Source organism: Ailuropoda melanoleuca, chromosome 6, assembly GCF_002007445.2.
Source record: "Ailuropoda melanoleuca isolate Jingjing chromosome 6, ASM200744v2, whole genome shotgun sequence".
NCBI lineage: Eukaryota > Metazoa > Chordata > Mammalia > Carnivora > Ursidae > Ailuropoda > Ailuropoda melanoleuca.
In genome coordinates, this window is record NC_048223.1 from 33727979 (window position 1) to 33750859 (window position 22881).

Here is a 22881-nt window from a genome sequence, read left to right on the forward strand (position 1 = left end):
TGAGTGTGTAGGGGCGGGTCTGCAGGGCTTCAGGACAAAGAGGGACTGCCCACCACTGAGGAGGCCCCACCCCAGGGACAGGAGGTGTGATTTGCACCTGCAGGGGGCTCTGCACCCCACCTTCTGCAGCAAACTAGATTCTGGTCAGAAGACAGAGCCTGAATCCTCCTCAGCCTTTCAAACACCCAAGCTACAAAGGGGTCCCCGAAACGAACGTCTGTTCTGTAGTCCAACAGTGACGAGTAACAGAAAAAACACTCATTTACCCTCCCCTTCAGCACCTGATGGAAAAACAGACTTCTGTCATACCTCCTCACACTGGCGAAAATACCAGAATCAAGAATGAGCCTAAACTCAGAGGGCTGGCAAAAAGATTACAGAACGAAGTGTCTATACTTTCCAGGCAATTCTTTATCAGCCTCCCTCTTCTGATGGCCGAACCTATCCTCGATCCACATGACCTGTCTCCAAAACACAAAATTACAAACTCTCATCTGCCTCACCCCAGGTCAGCTGACTCTGCTTCCAGGATGATGCTGTTGGTCTTGTTGTCCAGGATGACGTTGCCAACGTCACTGCCATAGAAGCTGGACCGGGGGGTACTGACACAGCTGGATAGGAGGGAGTTCACGGCTGAGGACTGGTTGGAGCCGGGGATGTTCATGGGGGATGGGGTCAGCGACCTCTGCTTGACGACCTGGTTGATGTTTCTCACTGTCTCAAAGACTCGCTTCTGGTGACTGGGGGCGGGAGAGGGGGAGGGAATGCACAACACCCATGAACAAACAAATGCAGGAATGACAGTGGAGTTCAACCCTCCAAAAATTACCATCCACAGAGCCAAAAGGCAGCTGGCTCAGTAAGTTCCCAAGCCATCATGTGCCTTCTACGTGTTTCTTAAGACTAGTGGCTGGAACTCAAGAGCCTCAATGCCCACTGAATTCAGGGCTCTAATTGCTGGTTGTGTCCTAAAGGTGATGCTAGCAAGGTGATACTGTTTTTCTCTCCCTTAGGCTTGACCCACAAATACAAATACTTAAGTAGGGCTTCTGTCTCCCGGCTACTTCTTCTCTTTCATGATGGTCATGCGAGCTGGGGGAAGGGCAGAAGGAGAGGGAGAAAGAATCCCAAGCAGGCTCCGTGCCCAGTGCAGAGCCCGATGTAGGGCTCAATCTCACAACACTGAGATCACGACCTGAGCTGAAATCAAGAGTCGGATGCTTAACTGACTAAGCCACCCAGGCGCCCCCTCATTTGTTCCTTTTTCAGGAGACAAAGGCCACTTCTTTCTGGGATGCACAGGGCTTCACACACACACACAGAGCCTTGGGGACTCTGGTCACTCCCAAGATCCCATTTCGGTTCTGGCTGGGGGCTTTGGGTACAGAAAATACACAATGAAATCAGATCCACAGGTTCCTGAGAAACACCTCGGGGCGGGCCTAGCACGAGGTCTCCTGTTAGGAAGAGAGTTGGCATGGGGCGCCTGGGTGGCATAGCGGTTAAGCATCTGTCTTCAGCTCAGGGCGTGATCCTGGCGTTATGGGATCGAGCCCCACATCAGGCTCCTCTGCTATGAGCCTGCTTCTTCCTCTCCCACTCCCCCTACTTGTGTTCCCTTCTCTCGCTGGCTGTCTCTATCTCTGTCGAATAAATAAATAAAATCTTTAAAAAAAAAAAAGGAAGAGAGTTGGCAGAGGCCAATGTCTGTAAACATACCCAGAAGGGAAGCTTCTGCTTCCCCTCGAGAGCCCTCTGTAACTCCTACTACACCCTATTTTGCTTTTTCTAACAGACATTAAACATTTTTTAAGTACTGTTTTTCACTGGAAGGAAAGATAAAACCAAGTGGTGGTATCAAGACAGGGCCTGTATTAACAGAGATGGGAAACGCATCTCTCCTTACTCAACTTTCTGTAAGTTAATAACATAGCTTTAAAACCCAGGAGGAGGACCTGGAGGGCTATTACTGACTGTGTGCTCGTATCTCCCTTAATCTGGACCCAAATCGGTGGAAGGACCGCAGTGACCGCAGTCGGTCCTGAAGCCCAAACACGACTAGCCTGTTGAGCACAGGGCATGAGCAGCCTCTGGGAAGCTTAGAACCAGGCCGTACGCAATATCTGGAGACTCGGGTTCTTCCAGCTGCAGCTCCTTGCGCATCGTTCCCTCAATCTCCGCTGCCAAGGAGTCCTGAGAAAAACCAGAAAACACACTGAGTGAGCAGCTCAAATCTCTAAAAGAGGCTCGTGGCTGGCTAGCCAAAGGAGAGTCAACTGAGGTCTCGGAAGCCTGCCAATTACCCATGGCCCGAGGCTGACAGCATTCACCACTGTGGGAACCCCTGGCCGGGCAATCCCCACGGCGGGTTCTGAATGGAGCAGTCCCCAGTGGGCACGGAGTATACACCTCTCCACCCCCCTGCAGCTAAGGGTCTGAGAGCAAACCCCATGTTGCCTTGGCCACACCATGGAGCTGTGACTCTGCCCACAAGGAGAGGCGGGGAATCTGTGGAGGAGGGGACCTGAGTTGTGAGCACTGTCATCTGAGCCTCTGCTCTCGTGCCCCCCACTTCTCCTGCAAGGAAAGCTCCTCTCCCCACCAATGACCCATTGCCCATCCACCTTAAGTATGACCAGCTCATACTTCGTTTCCATTACTAATCCTTCATTCCTCCCCCAAGAAAGACACGGAACATACGAAGCTCCCGCGAGTTTCCTGAACACTTGGTTCACTTATGGTGGATTCTGTGGGTCACGGGAAGGCCGGTCACAGATGACTTCTCCCTTCCTAGATGGGCCAGGCCCCAAGCTGAGAGTCACCAGTACAGACTCCCTGATGAGTGCCCCCCTCCCTGAACGACCCACCACTCCTCACCATCTGAGGTAGAGCCGAACAAGCAATCCCACCCACTGGCGCAGGTTGGTGCCAAGAGGAGGACCAGGCGTGTGCAGAAAAGCACCCACTGGGGCCTCAGAGGAGGACACCACCTAGGACAGCTCGAAGGGAGGGCTAACTCTGTGCTAACTGAAGACTTCCTGTGATGATCGGGAATGTTCTTTCTGCACTGTCCACTGTGGGAGCCACAGGCCGCAGGTGGCTGTTGGGCACTTGAAACATGGCCAGTGTGACTGAGAACCTGAATTTCCTGTACTAACTTTAATGGATTTAAATTTACATAGCCACCGGTGGCCGATGGCTTCCCAGAAGACAGAGCATGGGAATTCCCAAGTGCCCGCCTCCACAGCCCACAGTCAGGGAGCGATGTGCCAGTCTAGAACCTGGAACCACGTGAGGACACTTGCCAGGAGCTAGGAAGAAGCTGGGTCCATAAAGGGTTAGTGGGCTTGTTTTCAACTCCTACTTATAAATATGCGATTTTATTTAGTAATTATTACATACAGATTGCCATTCAATGTAACCCAGGTTGTAAAAGGCTTCCCTGGGTGAGCTTTTTAAAAGTCAGTTTACTTTTCTTTGTAATAGATATTTTATTTATTTATTTGAGAAAGAAAGAGAGAAACTGAGATAGCGAGAGAGCACAAGCAGGGAGCAAAGGGAGAAGCAGGCTCCCCGCTGAGCAAGGAGCCCAATGTGGGACTTGATCCCAAAACGCTGGGATCATGACCTGAGCTGAAGGCAGATGCTTAACTGATTAAGCCACCCAGTCCCACCTGGGTTTAGAAAAGTTTACTTTTCTTAATACTGTAATTCACCATACAGTTTACATTCAGAGTTCTGCACGAGGAGAGATACCACTTAGGAGAGATGACATACCAAACTACTAATTTCAAGGCCACGCTGGGAGGAAGTGGCAAGCCGGCTCTGTGACTTTTTTTTGGCCCTGAGCCCCCTAGCAGTCTGGGGAAGCCATGGACCCCTTCTCAGAGTAATATCTTTAAGTGAATAAAATAATTAGGACAAAAAGAAGACAGATATATAGAACTGGTCACTAGACTATTAATAACAAGAATCATCATACAGTAACACACAGGATCTGGCTTCAGGCCTGGTCATTACTGCCCCCTTGAGGTGGAGCTGAGCACAAATGGGATTTGGAGGCATCTTACATCCGAAAACAGCTGTGATCTCAAGTGGTGACAAAGTCACGGGGGTGCTTAATATCGCCATGGTTTGTTGCCCACCTCCATATGAGAAGGAAACACTGTACACAATTAGGGACTAACATAAAAGACGTGACCTTCCCTCAAGTTCACAGGCCCCCTGAGTCCTGACTGGGGATCCCAGATTTGGAACTCCTGCCATAGCAAGAGAGCTGACAACTACTCCTCGGGCAGAAACTGCTACTCACAGTTGGATTCAGCAATTAGAAAGGCTGGGAGCAAGAGCGGCAGATTTGGGCGTTCTGCTCCAGAAACACCACTCAGTGCCTCAAATACCTTTAATATACAATGCGCTTTAAAAATAGCCATCTTCAAAAACCGAGCCGTGCCAACAGCTACAGGAAAAGGCAAGCGAAAGCTCCATCTCAGCAAATATGAAAGCAGAAGACACCCAAATGAAGATTTTCAGTTTGACTTTTCTATGTCATGGCTTCGTTTGAAAACAGGTCTGTCCCTGAGAGTGGGGAATGCAGTGGAGTGCCTCCTAAGTGCACGGGAAATAAATTGCCCCCAGGAGGCCACCGAGCCCAGGTGGGAAGCCAGGAGGGAGGGAAACTGAGGCAGGGAGCGTACATCGCTACATAGGCCAGTCTGTGAGCTGAGTGTCATCGGCTCTAGATGGAGGCATCGGGGGCACAGAATGTTCTTTGCTGCCCTTACTGGGATTCCTGGACACACTGGATCACCAATATGTCCCTTGGGAAGCTAAGTTATGCATCTTTCATTTTGGTTTCATGAGATTTCAATCAAGCTGAGACAGAAAGAGAGAGAGAGAGATTGTTCTAGCCTGATTTTGGTATATAAAAGGAAAGGAGATAGTGATTTAGAAAAAGTGGGGCAGACAACAAGGGTCGGGGCGGGGGCAGGGGTGCAGTGTCAGCAATGGGGGTGAGGGTGTGGGGAGGTATAAAGGGAAAGAGCCCCAAGGAAAGGCCGAATTCCAAAGGGACCAAGTGTCACAAACACTGAAGCCACCGTCCACTTATATCTCATTTGGGAGTGTTTCTCTCGAAAGTTCTTATCTCCTCCAAGAGAATTTGGTATTTCATCAAACCACAGAAACAGAGCCTGAATATAAAAGTTCTTGATCATCTGTTCTTCGGTCTGTCCACTCCAAATCTAGTAGCTATTAGTATGTACAATTCCGTAACATAACAAGCACCAAGCAGATAGCAGAGTTATTACAGACAGGGAAGGAGGAAAGGAGCAAAAGGGACACTGTCCCCGCCTGCGAGGGGCTTTAGTCTGACAGAAGAAGGTACGATGAGGAAGCCCATAATATGTCATGGGGAAAAGACCAGCAGAGGAGGCCTGCCCGGTGCTGCCGAATCCCCACAGGGAGGGGCTAACCTGGAAAATCCCCTTCTCAACCATGTCTCCCTAAAGCCCAAACATGAAACAGATCAGGCCAGAGCTACAAAATAAGGCTGCAGGGAAATCATTTGTAGAAATAGAAACACCGCTCCTGGAGGAAAGAGAGACTTTTTCAGATCACAGACACTGAAAGCTCCCAAAAGGATGATCAGTAAGCCTGGAAAGAACCAGAACTGCATGGGCAACAAAGAATTCTGGAATGCACTGTGAGGCCAAAATAGCTCAGACTCTAATAAGGTTAGAAAATAACAGTGTATGCATAACATCTTCCAAATACCTGAGGTTCCTAAGAAATGTAGCAATTGAGGACACGAGCATTAAAAAAGGACTGAGTCAGAGGGACAGCAAAGGAAGAATCAATCTGCCTCATGTCATCAAGGAGCCAGGAGCTGGGCATGCGAGCCCCTGGCGCAGATCTACATCTAAGCTGTGGAACAGAAGTCCACCCACCAAGCATCCCCGCCGGACCCCCTCCCTGCCAGGGGCCCCCCGGCGGGTGGGGAGCAGGGGACACGGAGCGGGCGGGCGCTCACCATGGGGAACAGGCCGAGCGAATGGTAGCGCCGAGATGTGGTGTTGGGCATGGTCTTGTTCCGAAGGTTCTTGAGCTCCTCCTGCGCCTCGTGAAGCATCTCCATGCACTCCGCGTACTTGTCCTCCAGCTCGCGCAGCTGCACGACACCGGAAAGGCACGCACGGTCAGGGCTGCCCTGTGCCTCCAAGTGCACACCAAAGGGCCCTCGAGGCTCAGCTCGCCTTCCAGATGGGGCGTGCTTCTAGCCTCAGAAACCTCCCAAGGTCTAACACGCAACTGAGATCACAGGCTTCCAGTGACCGGATGCGTAAGTCACGGGGACGAGAGGCAATCTAGTCAATGGTACGGTAACGGTGCTGTGTGATGACAGATGGGGCAACAGTGTGGTGAGCACGGCAGGATGGATAGAGATGTCCAATCACAACGTTGTACCCCTAACACTGGTGGAACACTGTGTGCTAATGATACTCAAATAAAAAATTAAGATAAATCTTTTTTTTTTTTTTTTAAGCCAACTTTCCACGAATGGGAGAGTGAACTGTCACACCCTCATTTCTAGCTATGTCTCTGAGCGGGCTCCTTTCCGTGGTGAGCATCGTGCCATTTCCCTCACGGGACACTCAGCAGGAGCAGGCTGGGCAGGGCCCGGCCTCGCAGGTGCTCGCCAGCAGTCACAGCATCAGCGGGAATTACCAGTAAGAATGGCTTTCGATTCAGGATACACTGGCTGGCAAGGTGGAAATGACCAGGGGCCTGTCAGAGGGAGGTGCTCACGCTAAGTGCGATGCGCCTGGTTGGGGGGAGGGGAGTGCTCACCTCAGCCGTGAGCTGCCGCTGGGCATCCTTCGCAGCCCCCAGGTGCTGGACCAGCTCTTCATTTTCCACTGCGCACTGCAACAGGGCAAGGGCCGTAAGCCTCTCCTCTAATATACCTGGAAACGTCTGTCTTCCTCTTATTACCTGATCGGTTCTGATCCTATCATATTTCTACGGTAACATTTCGTCTTTTCTGTAATTTTGAAAGCAGCCTTTCCTCTGTCCGTGTTCACTCTGTACAGCCCGCCCTACGCCCACCTCTGCAGGCACAGCCCCTTCCCAGATGCACTTCACCTCATGCTTCTAGCAAAGGCCTGACGTGCGAAGCTAAACTGTGTTTGTTTTGTTGTTGCTGTCTTGCTGCTGCTCCGTCTTAAATCTAAAGGGGATATTATTCTGCTGCGGGAACACCAGGTGCACTGCGTAACAACAAATCCTAGGCTAGAAAATTCACAAGTTAAATTGCAGAACTCCGTATCCCTGGCACATTTCTTAACGAATTCTATTCATGTGTGGATTAATTTTAGGAGATAAGTGCGCCTATGATGCCCTCCCCAGTTCAGGGCGACTAACTTGATTCTACTGAATTTGCTAATAAGCCCTTTCTCCAAAGGGGCAGCACTGATTCCTAAACTATGAAACCAAAGAGCACAGTCTTCGGAGACAAACGTATCCGCAGCAGCCAGAGAGAAAAAGCAGCCTTACAGCTTTCGCCTTCTTCTGCAAGTCAACTATCTGTGACAGCAGGTGCGTGATTTCCTCTTGCTGGCGGGCAGCGTCTTCGGTCTTCTTAGCCAGCTCCTCTGAGATACTGGCGATCTGCACGTTGGCATCCCCTTTAACCAAGAAGACAACAAGAGGAAGTCAGACCCAGAGAGAAAGGCTTCTTTGTGGTTTGCACAAGAAAAAGCATCTTTGTTACCAGACAGGGGGAGGAGAGGGCGCTTCCCAGGACTGGAGAAGGAACGGGGCCCATTTTCCCATATGGGCTCTGTCTATCATGAGAAGGAGGTGTGGGGCCTGGTATGGGGACCCAACCTGTTGACCAGAGGGAGTCAGACAGGCTTTGGGAGTCAGCTGGGAGATGCCACCCCACACAAAACTGCATCATCCTGAATCCCCACGTTCATGTGTGAACGGACCCACATCATTAACAGGAACCCCTGCTGCACCCTGTTCTAGAAGGAACTGTGTCCATACCATATAATTCCCTTGGGTGTTTTCAACCCATATTCAGAGTCATAATTCATTTTACTAGATTGGAACACAGGGTGTGTTTCTTTTATTGTTTTGCTGAAATTCAAAATACTGTTTGCCCTTTTGTCTTAACTTGTAAACTACAATAGAGAGGGCAAGGGAAGTACTTGTTTGCAAAGCGGGAGAACTCTGGCCTCACCTTTCACACATCAGTTATGAGAAACCATAACTGATTAGTGTTGGTACATCGACAGGGGACCTCTGTAACTGGGCTTAACTTAGAAATCATGTAACTCCAGTATTCCAGCAGAAAGCCGGAATCAAAATTAAACCTCCGTCTCAGTGAGAAATTGGGACAGCATATGGCTGACAACCTAGGACCCAGTTTCTCATGAATCAGGGTGAGGGGTGCCACGTAAGACTGCGGGGCGGGGGGGTCTCGTCACAATGACGGCAGCTGCAGAAAGTAAAAAGAGGGGACGGGGATGGAGCAAGAGGACCAGGCCATACTCAGCTCCTTCACACAGTCGTTGACCAGCTGCTGTTCCTTCTCTTCGTAGGTGATGGTCTCCGTCTTCAGCTGGCAGGCCTGTGGACAAGGCTCAGGTCAGAGGCTCCACATTCACACCTGGACTGGTGGGGTGGGCAAGGCTGGGGCACGGAGCGAAGATTAACCTGGGTCTGGGAAGCTGCCCTTCACACTCTCCCCACCTGCCATCCCTGACACCCTCAAATACAGAAAGTCCATCAGAATGCCCTGCTAAGTTAAGGGATCTCGGATCCTCAAAGCTTAAGAGCTGAAAAAGGTGTACCACCAGAGGGAGCCACACAAAGCGATATGCACTCTGCAAAGCGCCACCCTGGTGTCTACTCATTTGAATCTGTCCTGGCTCCCTTTTGTGACCCCAACAGTGTCTAGGACTCAGCTCCGCCTACCGTCTAAGGATGACCACAAGAATGGCTAACACGGGGGCGCCTGGGTGGCACAGCGGTTAAGCATCTGCCTTCGGCTCAGGGCGTGATCCCGGCGTTATGGGATCGAGCCCCACATCAGGCTCCTCCGCTATGAGCCTGCTTCTTCCTCTCCCACTCCCCCTGCTTGTGTTCCCTCTCTCGCTGGCTGTCTCTATCTCTGTCGAATAAATAAATAAAATCTTAAAAAAAAAAAAAAAAAGAATGGCTAACACGTGTCATGTAACCTGCTTTCTGCAAGGCACTGTGCTTGAGGTCTGAGCTGGAGTTAGAGCCTCTGTGATCAGCTTAGTAAAAACAAGGGACGGTACAAAAGCATTAGAATTCAGAGACCCAAGAGCTATCCCAGGACTCTGGATAGCCTGCTCCCTGTCACCTCTGACAAGGTGAGAAAATAGAGATCCAAAGGTCTGAAGAAAATATCCCAGGTGGAGATGAGTATCCCTGAGCCCTCAGGCCCTGGCCCCAAGGAGACACTACGCTCCCGAAAACTGAGGTAGAACTGGTAGATGGGGTCAGATTCCCTCCACCTGCTTTAGGTGAACACTCTGACAGAGACACAGATTACTGTGCACCCAGGACTGGAGAATTTACCTGGGGCAGGCACTGGGAGGGTAAGCTCTGGGCAGTAGTCTTGGCTTGGCCACTGGCTGGCAGAGAAAGCTTGCACAACCCTCTGGGTGGCTCTGGGTTTGTGTTTCCCATTAGTCAATGAGGACTAGAAGATGAAGGGTCTATGGGAACATGATCCTTTCCTCGTGCATAGCCCTGGTATAAGCCCAGACATGAGGCTCCTTCCAACACGTGGGCAAGTTCAAGGTGGTCTGCCCTACTGCAGGGGTTTCAGGGAGCCCTGGGCCAGCTCAGGTGGGCATGCAGCCCAAACTTGACAAAGCATACCTCTGGATGGAGAGCATAAACTCACTGATAATTAAGACAAAAAGTACTAAACTTGCATGCATCAGTGTTTCCAGGCAGGGGCCATGGGTGAAGGGAAGTAATGGGTTCAGAGTCACAGAGCCTTGCAGATCCTGCCTTTGTCATTCCCTCACTTGCGCAGGTTGGCAAATCACACACCTAGGAGCCTGGGTCCCAGCTTTCTCACTGTAAACGAGAAGCAAAGTAACCCGCTTCCAGCCTTGCTGTGAAATTTGAAAAAAATCCGAAAAACAAGAACACAACACAGGCAAAGTGCCTGGCACAGCAACTAGCTAGTCAGAAACACTCAAAAGCAGGAGTCCCCATGTGGTCCCAGCTCTACCTTTTTAAGTTAATCGTCTAAGAAATCTGTCTCCACGTTCTCACGTACCACATTCCCTCAGAGCCTATGTGACCTGCGGCAACATGCGTCCCTGTCATTTCCATGGCGGAACTGGAGGACACCATAGCCAGGCCCCACCGACGGAGCCCCGCCCTAACTAAAGGAGGAGAGGCTCGCCACGCTTCCCACCCACACCGACAACCCCCGAATCCTCAGCCCCCCAGAAGCCAATGCCCCGCACACGGATGAGGCACGCCTGCCGGGCTCTGGGGGCCGGGGTGAACGGAGCTCAGGTGGCTCCCCACAGACGGTCACCCTTGAGAACGGCACCGTAAGCACGGCTCCTCCTGCCAGATAAGGCAAAGGGGGCCACCACCCTCCAGAGGGACAAGGGCAGGAAGTGCACTTCACCTCCGATCGAAGTACGACGTTCTCCTCCTCAAGGTCCTTCAGTTTCTTCTGAAGAGAATCCAGATGGAAGTAATTCTGGACGGAGGAGGATGACTCATTCCTCTTCAACCTGGGGGAGAAAGTGCAATCTCGCTTCAGGGAGAGACACTGGCTCCCTGCACCTGGCAAACCACCATTTCCACTGGGGGCGGGGGAGGGCTATGAACCATGCAGGGGGGACGGCAGCCCCCCAGGGAAACAGCACCTGCCGGCACACAGGCTCGCCAGCACTCAGGACCCCCATCCCAACCCTCTGGCCACCGTGTGCAGTTGCCACACGGCCTCACAACTCAGTAGAATCAACTATTCAACGCCAGTGCACATTTCCAGATGCCTAGAAGTCTATTTCATATTTACACTGCAATTCTATGTGCCTAGAACACGTTCTAGTTTTAGGTACTCTACAGGTATGAAGTCAATTCATGCTCATAACCCTCTGAATGAAGCACTATCAGTATTCGCATTTTACGAAGGAGGAAACAGGCACAGAGTGGTTCAGTAACTTGGCCAAGAGCACATAGCTAGGAAACCACAGAGCCAGGGTCTGAACTCAGTCCCCTGGGCTCTAGAGTTCATGCCCCTAATGTGAGGTTCTGCTGACTCTCTGAGAAGTCCCCACACCTTCTGTCCCAGGAGCCCACCATGGCACCTCTGGCTCCAGAACCCAGTGCTATCCTCTAACCGTGGGGCCCACCCTGTTACCCGTGACCAGGCCGGGTCAATCTAAGTTGAGGGGAAGAACCCTGTCCTTCCACGCCCTGCTAAAATAGTGCAATCAATTTGTTGGAGGCACATGGAGACTCCTGGTCTGGGGAAGTCTGGGAGCAGTGGACCTGAGCCGCTGGGGAAGCGACCCTGCCAAGACAACTCCAAGGACACGGACGAAGGCCAGCCCCAGAGACACGGCCCTCGGTGACTTACGGGGTGGAGCACACGGACTCGGGCTCGCTCTCCTCGGCTGCGCTGGTGTAGAACTGAAGCAGCTCATCCTTCATGGACAGCTCATGCCGGAGCTGAGACACCTGCATAGGCACGGCCAGAGGCCCGGCGTTCAGCCCCAAGCGCGGACAATGCCCCCTCCATGTTCAAACACCTGCTGCTGGGGGACAACGCGCGTTCAACTCCTCACCCAAAGTGAAGGCATGTCATTGGTTTTGTGCTTTTCAAGAAAAAGAGGTTACATTTGATCCCGCTGAAGAAAAATACAGTCAACTGTGCTTGGACAGAAAACCCTCTGCCTAGATTTATAGTTTTTACTTTGGTTCAGAGAGGAGGTGAGACTAGAAGGCTCTAGAATGATGTTGGGCAGGGGGCAAGACAGCATATGGGCTTTGCAAGTAGCCAGATGACCAGCTGGGCAAATGGCCAGAGAAAAAGGTCCTGTTACCAAATGAAAGGAGAGGCCATTTACTTCTGCCAAAACCAAATGCCACCCTGCACCGGGCTCCTGGTGACGCCAGCTCTGGGTGGGCAGCGACAAGCAGCTTGTCCACCCTCGCTGTCACACTTGGCACACTCACACCCCACCCTGTGACTGCTACACCCTCACAGGGCTCGTGGCCAAGCCTGGCCAGACCTTGCTCTGTGCTATCTTGACCACAGAGAGAAAGGAGGCAGCCACCAGGAAGTGGCCATACAGATTACTAGGACGGTTTTTGCAAGTCGCCTGATTTATACTTAACATCTTAAGCAAACAAACCTGTGCCATAAAATTTTTCACTTCCCTTTCACTGCTCACTACTGATGAACAGGGAACCAGTGTGGTAAGCGAGAATTACAATCTAGTTTTCATTCTTTCTTGTTTCTAATTTGATTTGGGGCTACGGTTATTTCCTACACAGCACAGTGGGTATTTACGTCTTCCACAGAGAAGCAAATTCTATGCACACAATAGCTTTAGTTTCAACATCTAGACTGACAATTTAATGATGTGCCAAAGGGGAACATGTTACATCTTCCCCATTCAAAGCTTTTCCAAGGAAAAAGAGGCATTTCCACTTCCAAAGAGGTGGGTGCTGTTTGTGTGAGGTGAGGGAAGCCCAGGCCAGGGCAGTCATGTGGAGGAACAGCACACAAAGGACAGCAGGTGACCATTTACTGGTTCCCCGAGCGGCATGGTCCTCTGCTCAGAAGGCCAGGCTGACCTGGCCTGCTCTAATGCCTGAGAGAAGGGGAGGTCAAGTCATGATGCTGGGTGCCAGGAAAGCAGGGGGCGACTTGACTTCTCCAAAACAAGACCATATTCTACCATATCATCTTTCAAAGGAAGCCACCCAGGATGAAAACTTTTCTTAGATATTAGCAACCCTGTTTCATCAATATTACTGTTACTAAACCAGCTTCAACGAGGAAAAGGTCTGAATACATCTAACAGACATGAGTCAGGGCCTCCTTTCCCGCTGAGAAGGTTTCTGATACAAAATAAGGAAGACCAGGAGAAGAAGAAGGTCAAGTGAAAGTCCTCACAGCTAAAATTCGCAGTTAAAAGAACAGGATGATGGGAAAGCAGCTACAAAGTAGGACCAGGCTCTAACTCCTAAGCCTTGTTCCAGCGACCCCATCCAACTCTGCAGAGCCTTCCTTGTCCTGCCTGCACCACAACCTTCCAGAAAACCAGTGTTGCCCTCGGAAACCTCAGCCCCTTAAGATAAGCCCAAAGCATTCAGACCCCCTCCCCTGCCAACGATGCCCTTCAGCCAAGATTTGTACCATGGAAATGACAGGGTTCCTAAAATGACAATACAGCCTATTCTTTTCGTCTTGTTTTACAAACACAAAACTATATTGGAATGAAGAATGTGCCATCGCTGCCCTACCCTGCAGCACAGGCTGGCCTCCTCCTGACAGGGCTCCCCTCTGGCCTGCCTGTGCCCACCTGCCCCAGGAACCTCTGCTCACTGCCGTGTCAGCCCGCGTGCGCTCCTGCCGAGAGCTGAGTGTCTTTCCCAGCCTTCATGAGGATCTGGATTCTCGGGGGACGGGGACTAGCACTGGTCCAGTACTGGCACTGGTCCAGTACACTGGTCCAGGCCTGGGGGTACCTAGTGGGCCTCGTGGGTAGATGGAGGCTGTTCCTACCCCAACCGGTGCTGTCCACACTGTCCGAACAGAAGCAACAGCAGGAAGGCAGCCTTCTGCCTCCAGGTGGCCGCCCCAGGACAGGCAGCGCGGGGCCTGAGCCCAAGCCCGCCTAGCCACGGCATGGCCACCAGCTCACCTCCTCCCTGATGTGTTCCACCTGCTCCTCCAGCAGCTCGTTCCTCTCCGTTAGCGTCTTGTTCTTCTTCAACAACGACTGGCCAATCCGAGCAGCCAGTTCTAAATCCCGCTCTTTCTACGAAAGGCAGAAGTGAGAACAGACGTTCAGAACACCTGTGCTTCCTGAAGGACCCAGGGTGCTCAGTGTCAACTGAGGAAAACAGAGCGGTTAGAACTAACAAGGGTATTAATAACTCACCATCCACACACCCAGGTTTGATACCTGTTCAAAGAGAGGGAATGCTCTGCCCACAGAATGTGTAAGAGCTACGCAGACCTCGGGCAATGGGAGAGAACCTTAAAATCCGATGAAAACAAGTCTCTGTTCCTACGAGAGAAACGTGCTTCCAAAAACATTTCTCCGTAGCTGCTTTTGGTGTCTGTGAAATCACTTGACAACCTGTCTACCTGAGGCCTGCGCTATTGTATCCCCAGGCCCCAGCACATGGAAATACTCAGAATAACTGCTCGCTGGATGAATGAACGAGCACAGAAATTCCAGGGCTCTTGCAATGCGGCCAAGAGCTGATGCAGGGAGGCAGGCTCGTTAGAACAGATGAAGATGGAATTTACTGAGCTATTTATATTTACTTCATATGAAACAAAAATGTTCAAAGTTACTCTGAAATCCAATAGCATGTTTCTTTTACTTAATGGAGGATGCTTGGGTTGATCCTTTTATAATTTTTTTGATTTATTTATTTATTTGAGAGCGAGTGAGCAAGCACAAGTGGGAGGATCCAAGGGAGAGGGAGCGAAAATCTGAAGCAGACTCCACTCACCACGGAGCCTGATGAGGGGCTGGATTCCATGACCCTGGGATCATGACCTGAGCCAAAACCAAGGGTCAGACGCTTAACTGACTGAGCCACCCATATGCCTGTACTTAGATTTATTTAAAAACAAAAACAAAAACAAAACATTCAAGTGGCACCTGGCTGGCTCAGTGGGAAGAGTGTGCGACTTTTGATCTCAGGGTTGGGAATTTGAGCCCTAACGTTATGGATAGAAATTAAAAAATATAAACTTAAAAAAAAAATTTTTTAATACTTTCAAAATGAGATAATGCATAAAACTGCCTTACTTCAGAGACAAAGACTGTGTTAAGGACACAGGAGTTTCTGGCAGTTCAGCCGATGACGTTGCTTGTATGTAGCAGAGCGGTACACAAGGGAAGATCTTTAGCGGCGAATAAAGGTATGGCTGCTGGGGCGCCTGGGGGGCTCAGTCGGTTGGGCAGCCGAATCTTGATTTTGGCTCAGGTCACAATCTCAACGTTGTGAGACTGAGCCCTGTGTTGGGCTCCACGCTCAGCAGGAAGTCTGCTTGAGATTCTCTCCCTCGGCCCCTCCCCCTGCTTGTGTACTCTCTAAAATAAATAAATAAATCTTTAAAAAAAATAATAATAAATAAAGATGCAGCTGCCTCTGTGGGAGGAAAGATGTTCCCTGAGAGTGCAGACAGCAGGAGAGATGCCAGCACCAAAGGCAGACTCGTCCGTGCCCGAGAGATTGTTTGCCACTGTGGTTAGATTCAACTTGCTCCCTTGTAGCAAGGGGAGGAGAACTCTGGAAAACGAAATCATTTAAGAATCTTCTGCTAATTATTCTGTCCAGCTGGTGTAAAAAGCAGATGAATGGGAACATGTAGTTTAGAGCAGGAAAAAAAGCTGGGGAGGAGTCTCAGCTTCTGACCAGCTACTAACCACCCACCCACATGGCCTTGGGGCCCATGGCTTCCATTGAACAAGCATTGGGCACTCTCCAGTCTAGCTCTTCCCAAACATAGGTTATGAACCGTCAGGAGGCTGACAACCATTTTCATAATGGCAACGGATATTTTGTTTTAAATGAAATTCAACAGCACGAAATTGAAATACCGAAGTGCATTCAACAGAATAAGGGTCTTATTTCATGTTTATGCTTTTGCTTGTCATATATTTATTTACGTGAGTACAGAGTCACAGCCTGAGATGCGTTTCTTACAGCAGGTATTGGTCAAAAGTTGACCTGCTCAGGGCGAACCCTTCTCCTCCACAGCCATGAGCTTGGGCTCTGAACATCCCTGGGACCCGGTTCCCTCCTCTGTTCAATGGGGAGGGCTGGTGGGGCCGACTGGCTGAGCTGCCCTTGGAAAAAATCTCCTAGCATTATGATTCAGAGTTGTAGGATATAAAGAGAAGAGAAGAGAAGAGAAGAGAAGAGAAGAGAAGAGAAGAGAAGAGAAGAGAAGAGAAGAGAAGAGAAGAGAAGAGAAGAGAAGAGAAGAGAAGAGAAGAGAAGAGAAGAGAAGAGAAGAGAAGAGAAGAGAAGAGAAGAGAAGAGAAGAGAANCAAAGCGGACCAGCGACTCTGCCCAATGAACTGAGATGTTCATCTGTGTGCTCATCCATGCTGGCGACTGTCTCTTCCAAGGACGGTCCTTCGCTCAGCGGCCTTTCATCACTTCTGAGACTCAACATGTGTGCTTCTTTGGTATGTGGGGGAAAGGACCCAAAGGAATGGTGGGAGGGCACCGACCTCTCCAGGCTGACTCAAAATTAGCCTCTCGTGCAAATGGTTTCAGCCGGCTAACACTCAATTAAAACCGCAATACCAGTGTCCATTTCTCTTCGAAAGAGTGGTCTCCGCAAATCTAACTCAAGCCTATTGAATCTGTCTACCAGAACAAATTCTCAGACTGAATATCCAGCAAGCGCTTAAGGCCAGAGGCTTCACAGCCTCGCTGGTGTACATGACATCACGCATCCATCATGGCATGCGTCATGCGAAGTTCCAACAAGCACAGACATTCTGTATGCCTTGGCCACATTCTGTGGGCAGACTCCATGGCAAAGAAATCAAGCAAAAATTATAACTATGGAAGCCCGTTGGGCAAGGCCAGCTGGAGCACCCGAAGGACGGTGAGGGCTTCCCATGGCACACGAAGGCCAAAGCCCAACAGCAACGGTCAGGGGAAGAAAAACAAATGGGCTGTGCACTCACTGAAGCCCCTCCCCATGACACCCCAAACCTCAGACCTGGGCGCTGCTCACCCTCCCTGCCCCACAGTGGGGCAGCTTTCACCCCATCGACACCAAAAATCTAATCTTTATAGTAATATAAATAAAAACTCTCTGCTGGAAAAAAAGGCAAGAAGTTATAGTAAAACTATTTATGGATGAAATGAAAAAATTAAACAAGTGACGTGTTGTCTAAAAGTTATCCAAGGGGGGCACTGACTGGCTCAGTTGGTAAAGCATGTGACTCTTGATCTCAGGTTTGTGAGTTTGAACCTCATGTTGGGTGTGGAGATTACTTAAAAGTTATCTAGGGCATCTGGGTGGCTCAATCGGTTAAGCATCTGCCTTCAGCTCAGGTCATGATCCCAGGGTCTTGGGATCGAGTCCCGCATCAGGCTACTGCTCAGTGGAGACCCTGCTTCTCCCTCTGCCTGCTGCTCCCTCTGCTTGTACACCCCCAGCCCCGTCAAATAAATAAATAAAATCTTTTTTTTTTTAATTTTATTTATTTATTTGACAGAGAGAGAGACAGCCAGTGAGAGAGGGAACACAAGCAGGGGGAGGGGGAGAAGCAGGCTCCCAGAGGAGCAGGAAGCCTGATGTGGGGCTCGATCCCAGGACCCTGGGATCAAGCCCTGAGCCGAAGGCAGACGCTTAATAACTGAGCCACCCAGGCGCCCCAATAAATAAAATCTTTAAAACAAAAAGTTATCTAAAACAGCTCATCTAAAATTTATAGTAACTAAAAACTTATTGTTGTCACTCTGGCTTTTCTTTACGAAAAGGACAGACCGGTTGGGCTTCTCTTGGAGGATAAATGTGAATGAACACATTGGCATTTATTGCAACCAGCCNTCCAGCAAGCGCTTAAGGCCAGAGGCTTCACAGCCTCGCTGGTGTACATGACATCACGCATCCATCATGGCATGCGTCATGCGAAGTTCCAACAAGCACAGACATTCTGTATGCCTTGGCCACATTCTGTGGGCAGACTCCATGGCAAAGAAATCAAGCAAAAATTATAACTATGGAAGCCCGTTGGGCAAGGCCAGCTGGAGCACCCGAAGGACAGTGAGGGCTTCCCATGGCACACGAAGGCCAGAGCCCAACAGCAACGGTCAGGGGAAGAAAAACAAATGGGCTGTGCACTCACTGAAGCCCCTCCCCATGACACCCCAAACCTCAGACCTGGGCGCTGCTCACCCTCCCTGCCCCACAGTGGGGCAGCTTTCACCCCATCGACACCAAAAATCTAATCTTTATAGTAATATAAATAAAAACTCTCTGCTGGAAAAAAAGGCAAGAAGTTATAGTAAAACTATTTATGGATGAAATGAAAAAATTAAACAAGTGACGTGTTGTCTAAAAGTTATCCAAGGGGGGCACTGACTGGCTCAGTTGGTAAAGCATGTGACTCTTGATCTCAGGTTTGTGAGTTTGAACCCCATGTTGGGTGTGGAGATTACTTAAAAGTTATCTAGGGCATCTGGGTGGCTCAATCGGTTAAGCATCTGCCTTCAGCTCAGGTCATTCCCAGGACCCTGGGATCAAGCCCTGAGCCGAAGGCAGACGCTTAATAACTGAGCCACCCAGGCGCCCCAATAAATAAAATCTTTAAAACAAAAAGTTATCTAAAACAGCTCATCTAAAATTTATAGTAACTAAAAACTTATTGTTGTCACTCTGGCTTTTCTTTACGAAAAGGACAGACCGGTTGGGCTTCTCTTGGAGGATAAATGTGAATGAACACATTGGCATTTATTGCAACCAGCCAACATAAGGTAATTGTTTACTTCTGCAAACAGGCAACCAGCTAGGAAATGACCATTGGGTTAAACTAAGTGAGAATGAGAGACTACAAATAAATAATTTAGGCCCTTGGAAATAAACTATTGAAAGATCCGGTTTCCTCCTTCCTCTGGAAAATGCAGCCAGGTGGACGAAGTTCATTCCAATTGCTCGCTCCATCCTCAGGCCAGTGCTTTGCTTAAAAAGACTGTGACTTGGCTCAGCCCCTTCTGCCAGTGGTGCTGGTGCTGTCTGACACAGCCCTTGGAGATGGAGAGCACGCCTCCCACGCTTCGAGGCTGACTCATCTCATTCACCAATCTCAGCATAAAAAGCATGATTAAGGGGCCCTTGGAACGACCCTCTCCAAACTGGGGGGAGGGGGGGAAGGCAAGTTCTGCCCAAAGGTAAATCCAAAGACAGGAAGCCAAGGCAAGCCCTGGAATGGCCTTCCCCTTAGAGGCAGAAACAAAAGCTCCGCGCTGGCCACGGGCTGCGCTCTGGCACCCTGTGCACACCCCCGCCCAGCACCCTCCCTGCATTTGGCGGGCCTGTGAACCAANCCTTGGAGATGGAGAGCACGCCTCCCACGCTTCGAGGCTGACTCATCTCATTCACCAATCTCAGCATAAAAAGCATGATTAAGGGGCCCTTGGAACGACCCTCTCCAAACTGGGGGGAGGGGGGGAAGGCAAGTTCTGCCCAAAGGTAAATCCAAAGACAGGAAGCCAAGGCAAGCCCTGGAATGGCCTTCCCCTTAGAGGCAGAAACAAAAGCTCCGTGCTGGCCAAGGGCTGCGCTCTGGCACCCTGTGCACACCCCCGCCCAGCACCCTCCCTGCATTTGGCGGGCCTGTGAACCAAAGCAAATGATTGGAGGAAGCGAACCAAAGCCAAGCCAAGCAAAACACAGCCCGGTACAACTGTCACGTGACCAAGGCAGTTAGACTTTAACCGGGAACCCGCCTAGTTCCAAAGAAAGGCAGTGACTCAGGGGTGGTTCTTATCAGGACAGGGAGAAGAATGGCATTACAAATAAACACACACACAGACCACTGCCAGGATGAGCGGCTAAAAATAGAACAAAGAAGGCAAAANGGGACACACAGACCACTGCCAGGATGAGCGGCTAAAAATAGAACAAAGAAGGCAAAACAAAGCCACCTGAAGGAAGCGCCCCACAAATATTCCTTTCGACAGCTCAGGGTTTTTAAAAAGAGGGCAGCATGCTCTCTGGGGAGTGACACTCGTTTAGGAGATTAGCTGGGGGAATGGGAACTACTGACACCCAGTATCAGCACGAAGGGCTGCAGGCCCAGGCTCCTTCGGCAGCAATCCTCAGACGTCCAAGTGGAGACAGGTCTTGGCCTGGGAGGGATCACCGGGCACTACCAGCTCCAACTTGGCAAGAGCCAAGAACTGCGGGCAGCGGACACTCACAGAGGCAGCATCCCAGAAAATATATGACCCAGTTTGTGTTTTTAAAATGTCCACTGACAGCCAGCAGACTATATCCCCCAAAGCTAAATATATAGGGCAGTCAACACTCTAGCCAAAAGTAAGAGTCACACTCACTGCAGGTACCAGCCTGGGGTGCAAAGCAGCCATGTGGCCCTGGGCTGCTTCTGTCCTCTGATTAGGTCCCTTCACCGAGATGGGAGAGACAGTGGCACCCACGGCTGAGAGCTACTGCAGAACTGATGAGACGATGCACGGACAACACGCAGCTCTCAGTAACGATTTACCCTTAATGACAAGCAGGACAACCGTGGCAGGCATTTACAAAAGGCCTATTTGTTTCCAAGGTTAAAATGGAAGAGAACCCCTCCCCCCCGCCCCCAGCCATGGTCCCCACCTTGGAAAAGCTTCTAGGCTAATCCAGCTGGGTGAACAGAACAAACGGAACTGCAGGATGACTCCTGTGCTGGGGGTCGTGGTGACGGTCAGCTTGGAAGGTCCCCATGAGCCCTGTAGCACAACACTCAAGGCCAGGGAAAGAAGGGGCAGGTCCCTGGAGACAAGCTGGAGGGGGTTTCAGAATGTGATTCATGTGTGGCTTTGGATGACACAGTGAGGACTTCTGAGTGTCTCTAACGGGGAGGGGGGGCAAAGTGGCCACGGTGGGCTTGGGATGGGAGCAGCTGCAGAGAGAAACAGAAAACTCCCTGCTGAGGCTCTGGGGGCTGATGGAGTAGAGTGGCCTTGGAATGAAAAGAACGGTCCAGACAGGGACCCCTCATTAGACCTGATGGCTAACGGTGTGGGGTGAGGAGTGGATGCTGGAACTACTAGGGGATCCAGACAGCATGGCACTATTGGGGGAAATGGACATAGTGGGAACCATTTTCCAAAGTTAGTGCTGCCAACCAAGCTAGCCTCCCACGTGCCTACTGCCAGCCACCATAATGGTGGCAACGGGAGCACCACCAGAAGGCCTATGCCCTAAAATGCCTCCCAATGGTCCTATCACACAGCCAAAAACCTAACATCACCTATTTGAGGCCTAGGTGTTGGTAACTGCTGCGACACGCTGGTGGCCAAGCAGTCTCACCTCCTGCCCACATGCCACCCAACTGGGTCCATGAGTGGAGGGCTGGCTGCAGGAGGAAGGGAGGGGAATGGATGGCCGGGGAGGTGAGCCCTGAGGAACTCAGGGGGAATCCAAAGAGTCCAGCCGCTGGAGCAGCTGGGATAATACTAGATGTGAAGATGGGAAAAACACAGGAGAAGAGAGACATAAAAAATGGGATACAAAGATGCCTCCCAAAACTCTGGCTCCCACCACTCCTGCTCGGTCCTGTGTTTCAACCTTGTCCTACCAGTGGCTGAAAATGACCACAATGATTTCTGTGTCTCCCACATTATTCTACTCCTTTCCTGGAGAAAAGCTGATGAGTCGTAACATGACCCAAAGGCAGTCTTGGTTCCACAGCAGAAACGAGGGTCTAAGCACCAGTGCCATTAAGGACCGATAACGTTGAAAGACAGGCATTTATTCAATATATACCTGTAAGAACCTGCTGTGTTCTGGCTGGTTCTAGGCATGGGGGTATACATATGGTGCTCATCAGTTTGTAGTGGTGTGCACAGCACCGGGATTCTCAACTGCCAACAGAGTGCTAAGAAACCGAGAAAACCAGAGTCCCAATACCAGCAGCTCATCCAATTCTAAGCAAGTTTCCTAATTTTTTTTTCCCACGATGATTTTGATTATTTCTATGCTGCATAATATCCCCTTAACCTGAGGTAGGTTCAAAAAAATTACAAAGACATAATAATGATGTGTTTTTCTGACACTTTTGGATACCCTTAAAATAGAGTGTTACAAAATACTTTCAGGGTTTTTAAAAATCTTAAACCGGGTATTCTAGCAAATATTCCTATTTGGTGTCATTAATACATTCCTTTTAAAACCTAACATACCTTTTGCCAAGTTATAGCTACAAAGACCCGCAGAGCTACCAGTTCAAAAAGTAAAGGCCCTGCCCTGTACCCCGAGAGGGCCCCATTTTGGGGATTCTTCACTGAGACAGACAATGATGTACGCTATAATCAATGTAAGTTACAATCCGTCAATCATAAATGGCTCTTTGCCTCCCCGGAAACACTCACCTCCTCAAGAAGCCGCGTGACAGCATCTATGTCATTATACGTCTTAGTCATCTGGCCAACTCTTTCAGCACATAAAACTGCAAGAAATAAAAGTGGCAATGAGCTACTGATGTCACAAACCTGCCAAACAAATAACCCCTCTAATAAAGCGGCCTTCAAGTCGTGCCTGTGTGTCGGGCACAAAGGGTCGCCAGTTTTGCTGGGTTCGAGCCACACTGTGCTCAGCACCACTGGATTTCACTTCCCAGTTCCAGGGAAGAGCCTCAGGGGGCTCAGGGGAGCGGGTAACTTCCAATCCTGCAAGGTTCTGACACTGTGTGCGTGTGTTGTGTGCTCGCACGCGCGTGCACGCGCTCTTAGCAGGGGCACAGAGGACCAGGCGCAGGAGTAGAAAGGGGTCTGGCCTCATATAAACTCAGCAAACTGAAATGGGTCAGCAGCACAGCCACCAGTGTGTGAATGATCAGAAAGCATCACAGGGTCTGGACCTCGCTA

The 22881-nt window shown here is 50.3% G+C and overlaps 1 protein-coding gene across 13 annotated transcripts in view; it reads right to left on the reverse strand.

Annotated features, from left to right (window-relative positions):
• The window catches only part of TRAK1 (trafficking kinesin protein 1), a 118440-nt gene that overhangs the window by 21982 nt on the left and 73577 nt on the right, over positions 1 to 22881 (reverse strand). For 12 of the 13 annotated variants that reach the window (XM_034662169.1, XM_034662165.1, XM_011230545.3 and 9 more), the window contains 10 exons: positions 22387 to 22463; positions 13947 to 14063; positions 11651 to 11751; positions 10691 to 10799; positions 8557 to 8635; positions 7555 to 7685; positions 6850 to 6924; positions 6032 to 6169; positions 2117 to 2193; positions 504 to 740 (listed from right to left, as the gene is read on the reverse strand). In XM_034662169.1, the coding sequence (XP_034518060.1) occupies positions 504 to 740; positions 2117 to 2193; positions 6032 to 6169; positions 6850 to 6924; positions 7555 to 7685; positions 8557 to 8635; positions 10691 to 10799; positions 11651 to 11751; positions 13947 to 14063; positions 22387 to 22437 (1115 nt within the window). In that variant the 5' untranslated portion in view covers positions 22438 to 22463. Of the gene's footprint in view, positions 1 to 503; positions 741 to 2116; positions 2194 to 6031; positions 6170 to 6849; positions 6925 to 7554; positions 7686 to 8556; positions 8636 to 10690; positions 10800 to 11650; positions 11826 to 13946; positions 14064 to 22386; positions 22464 to 22881 lie in introns of those variants that run through there. The other variant, XM_034662173.1, reaches the window with a different exon arrangement.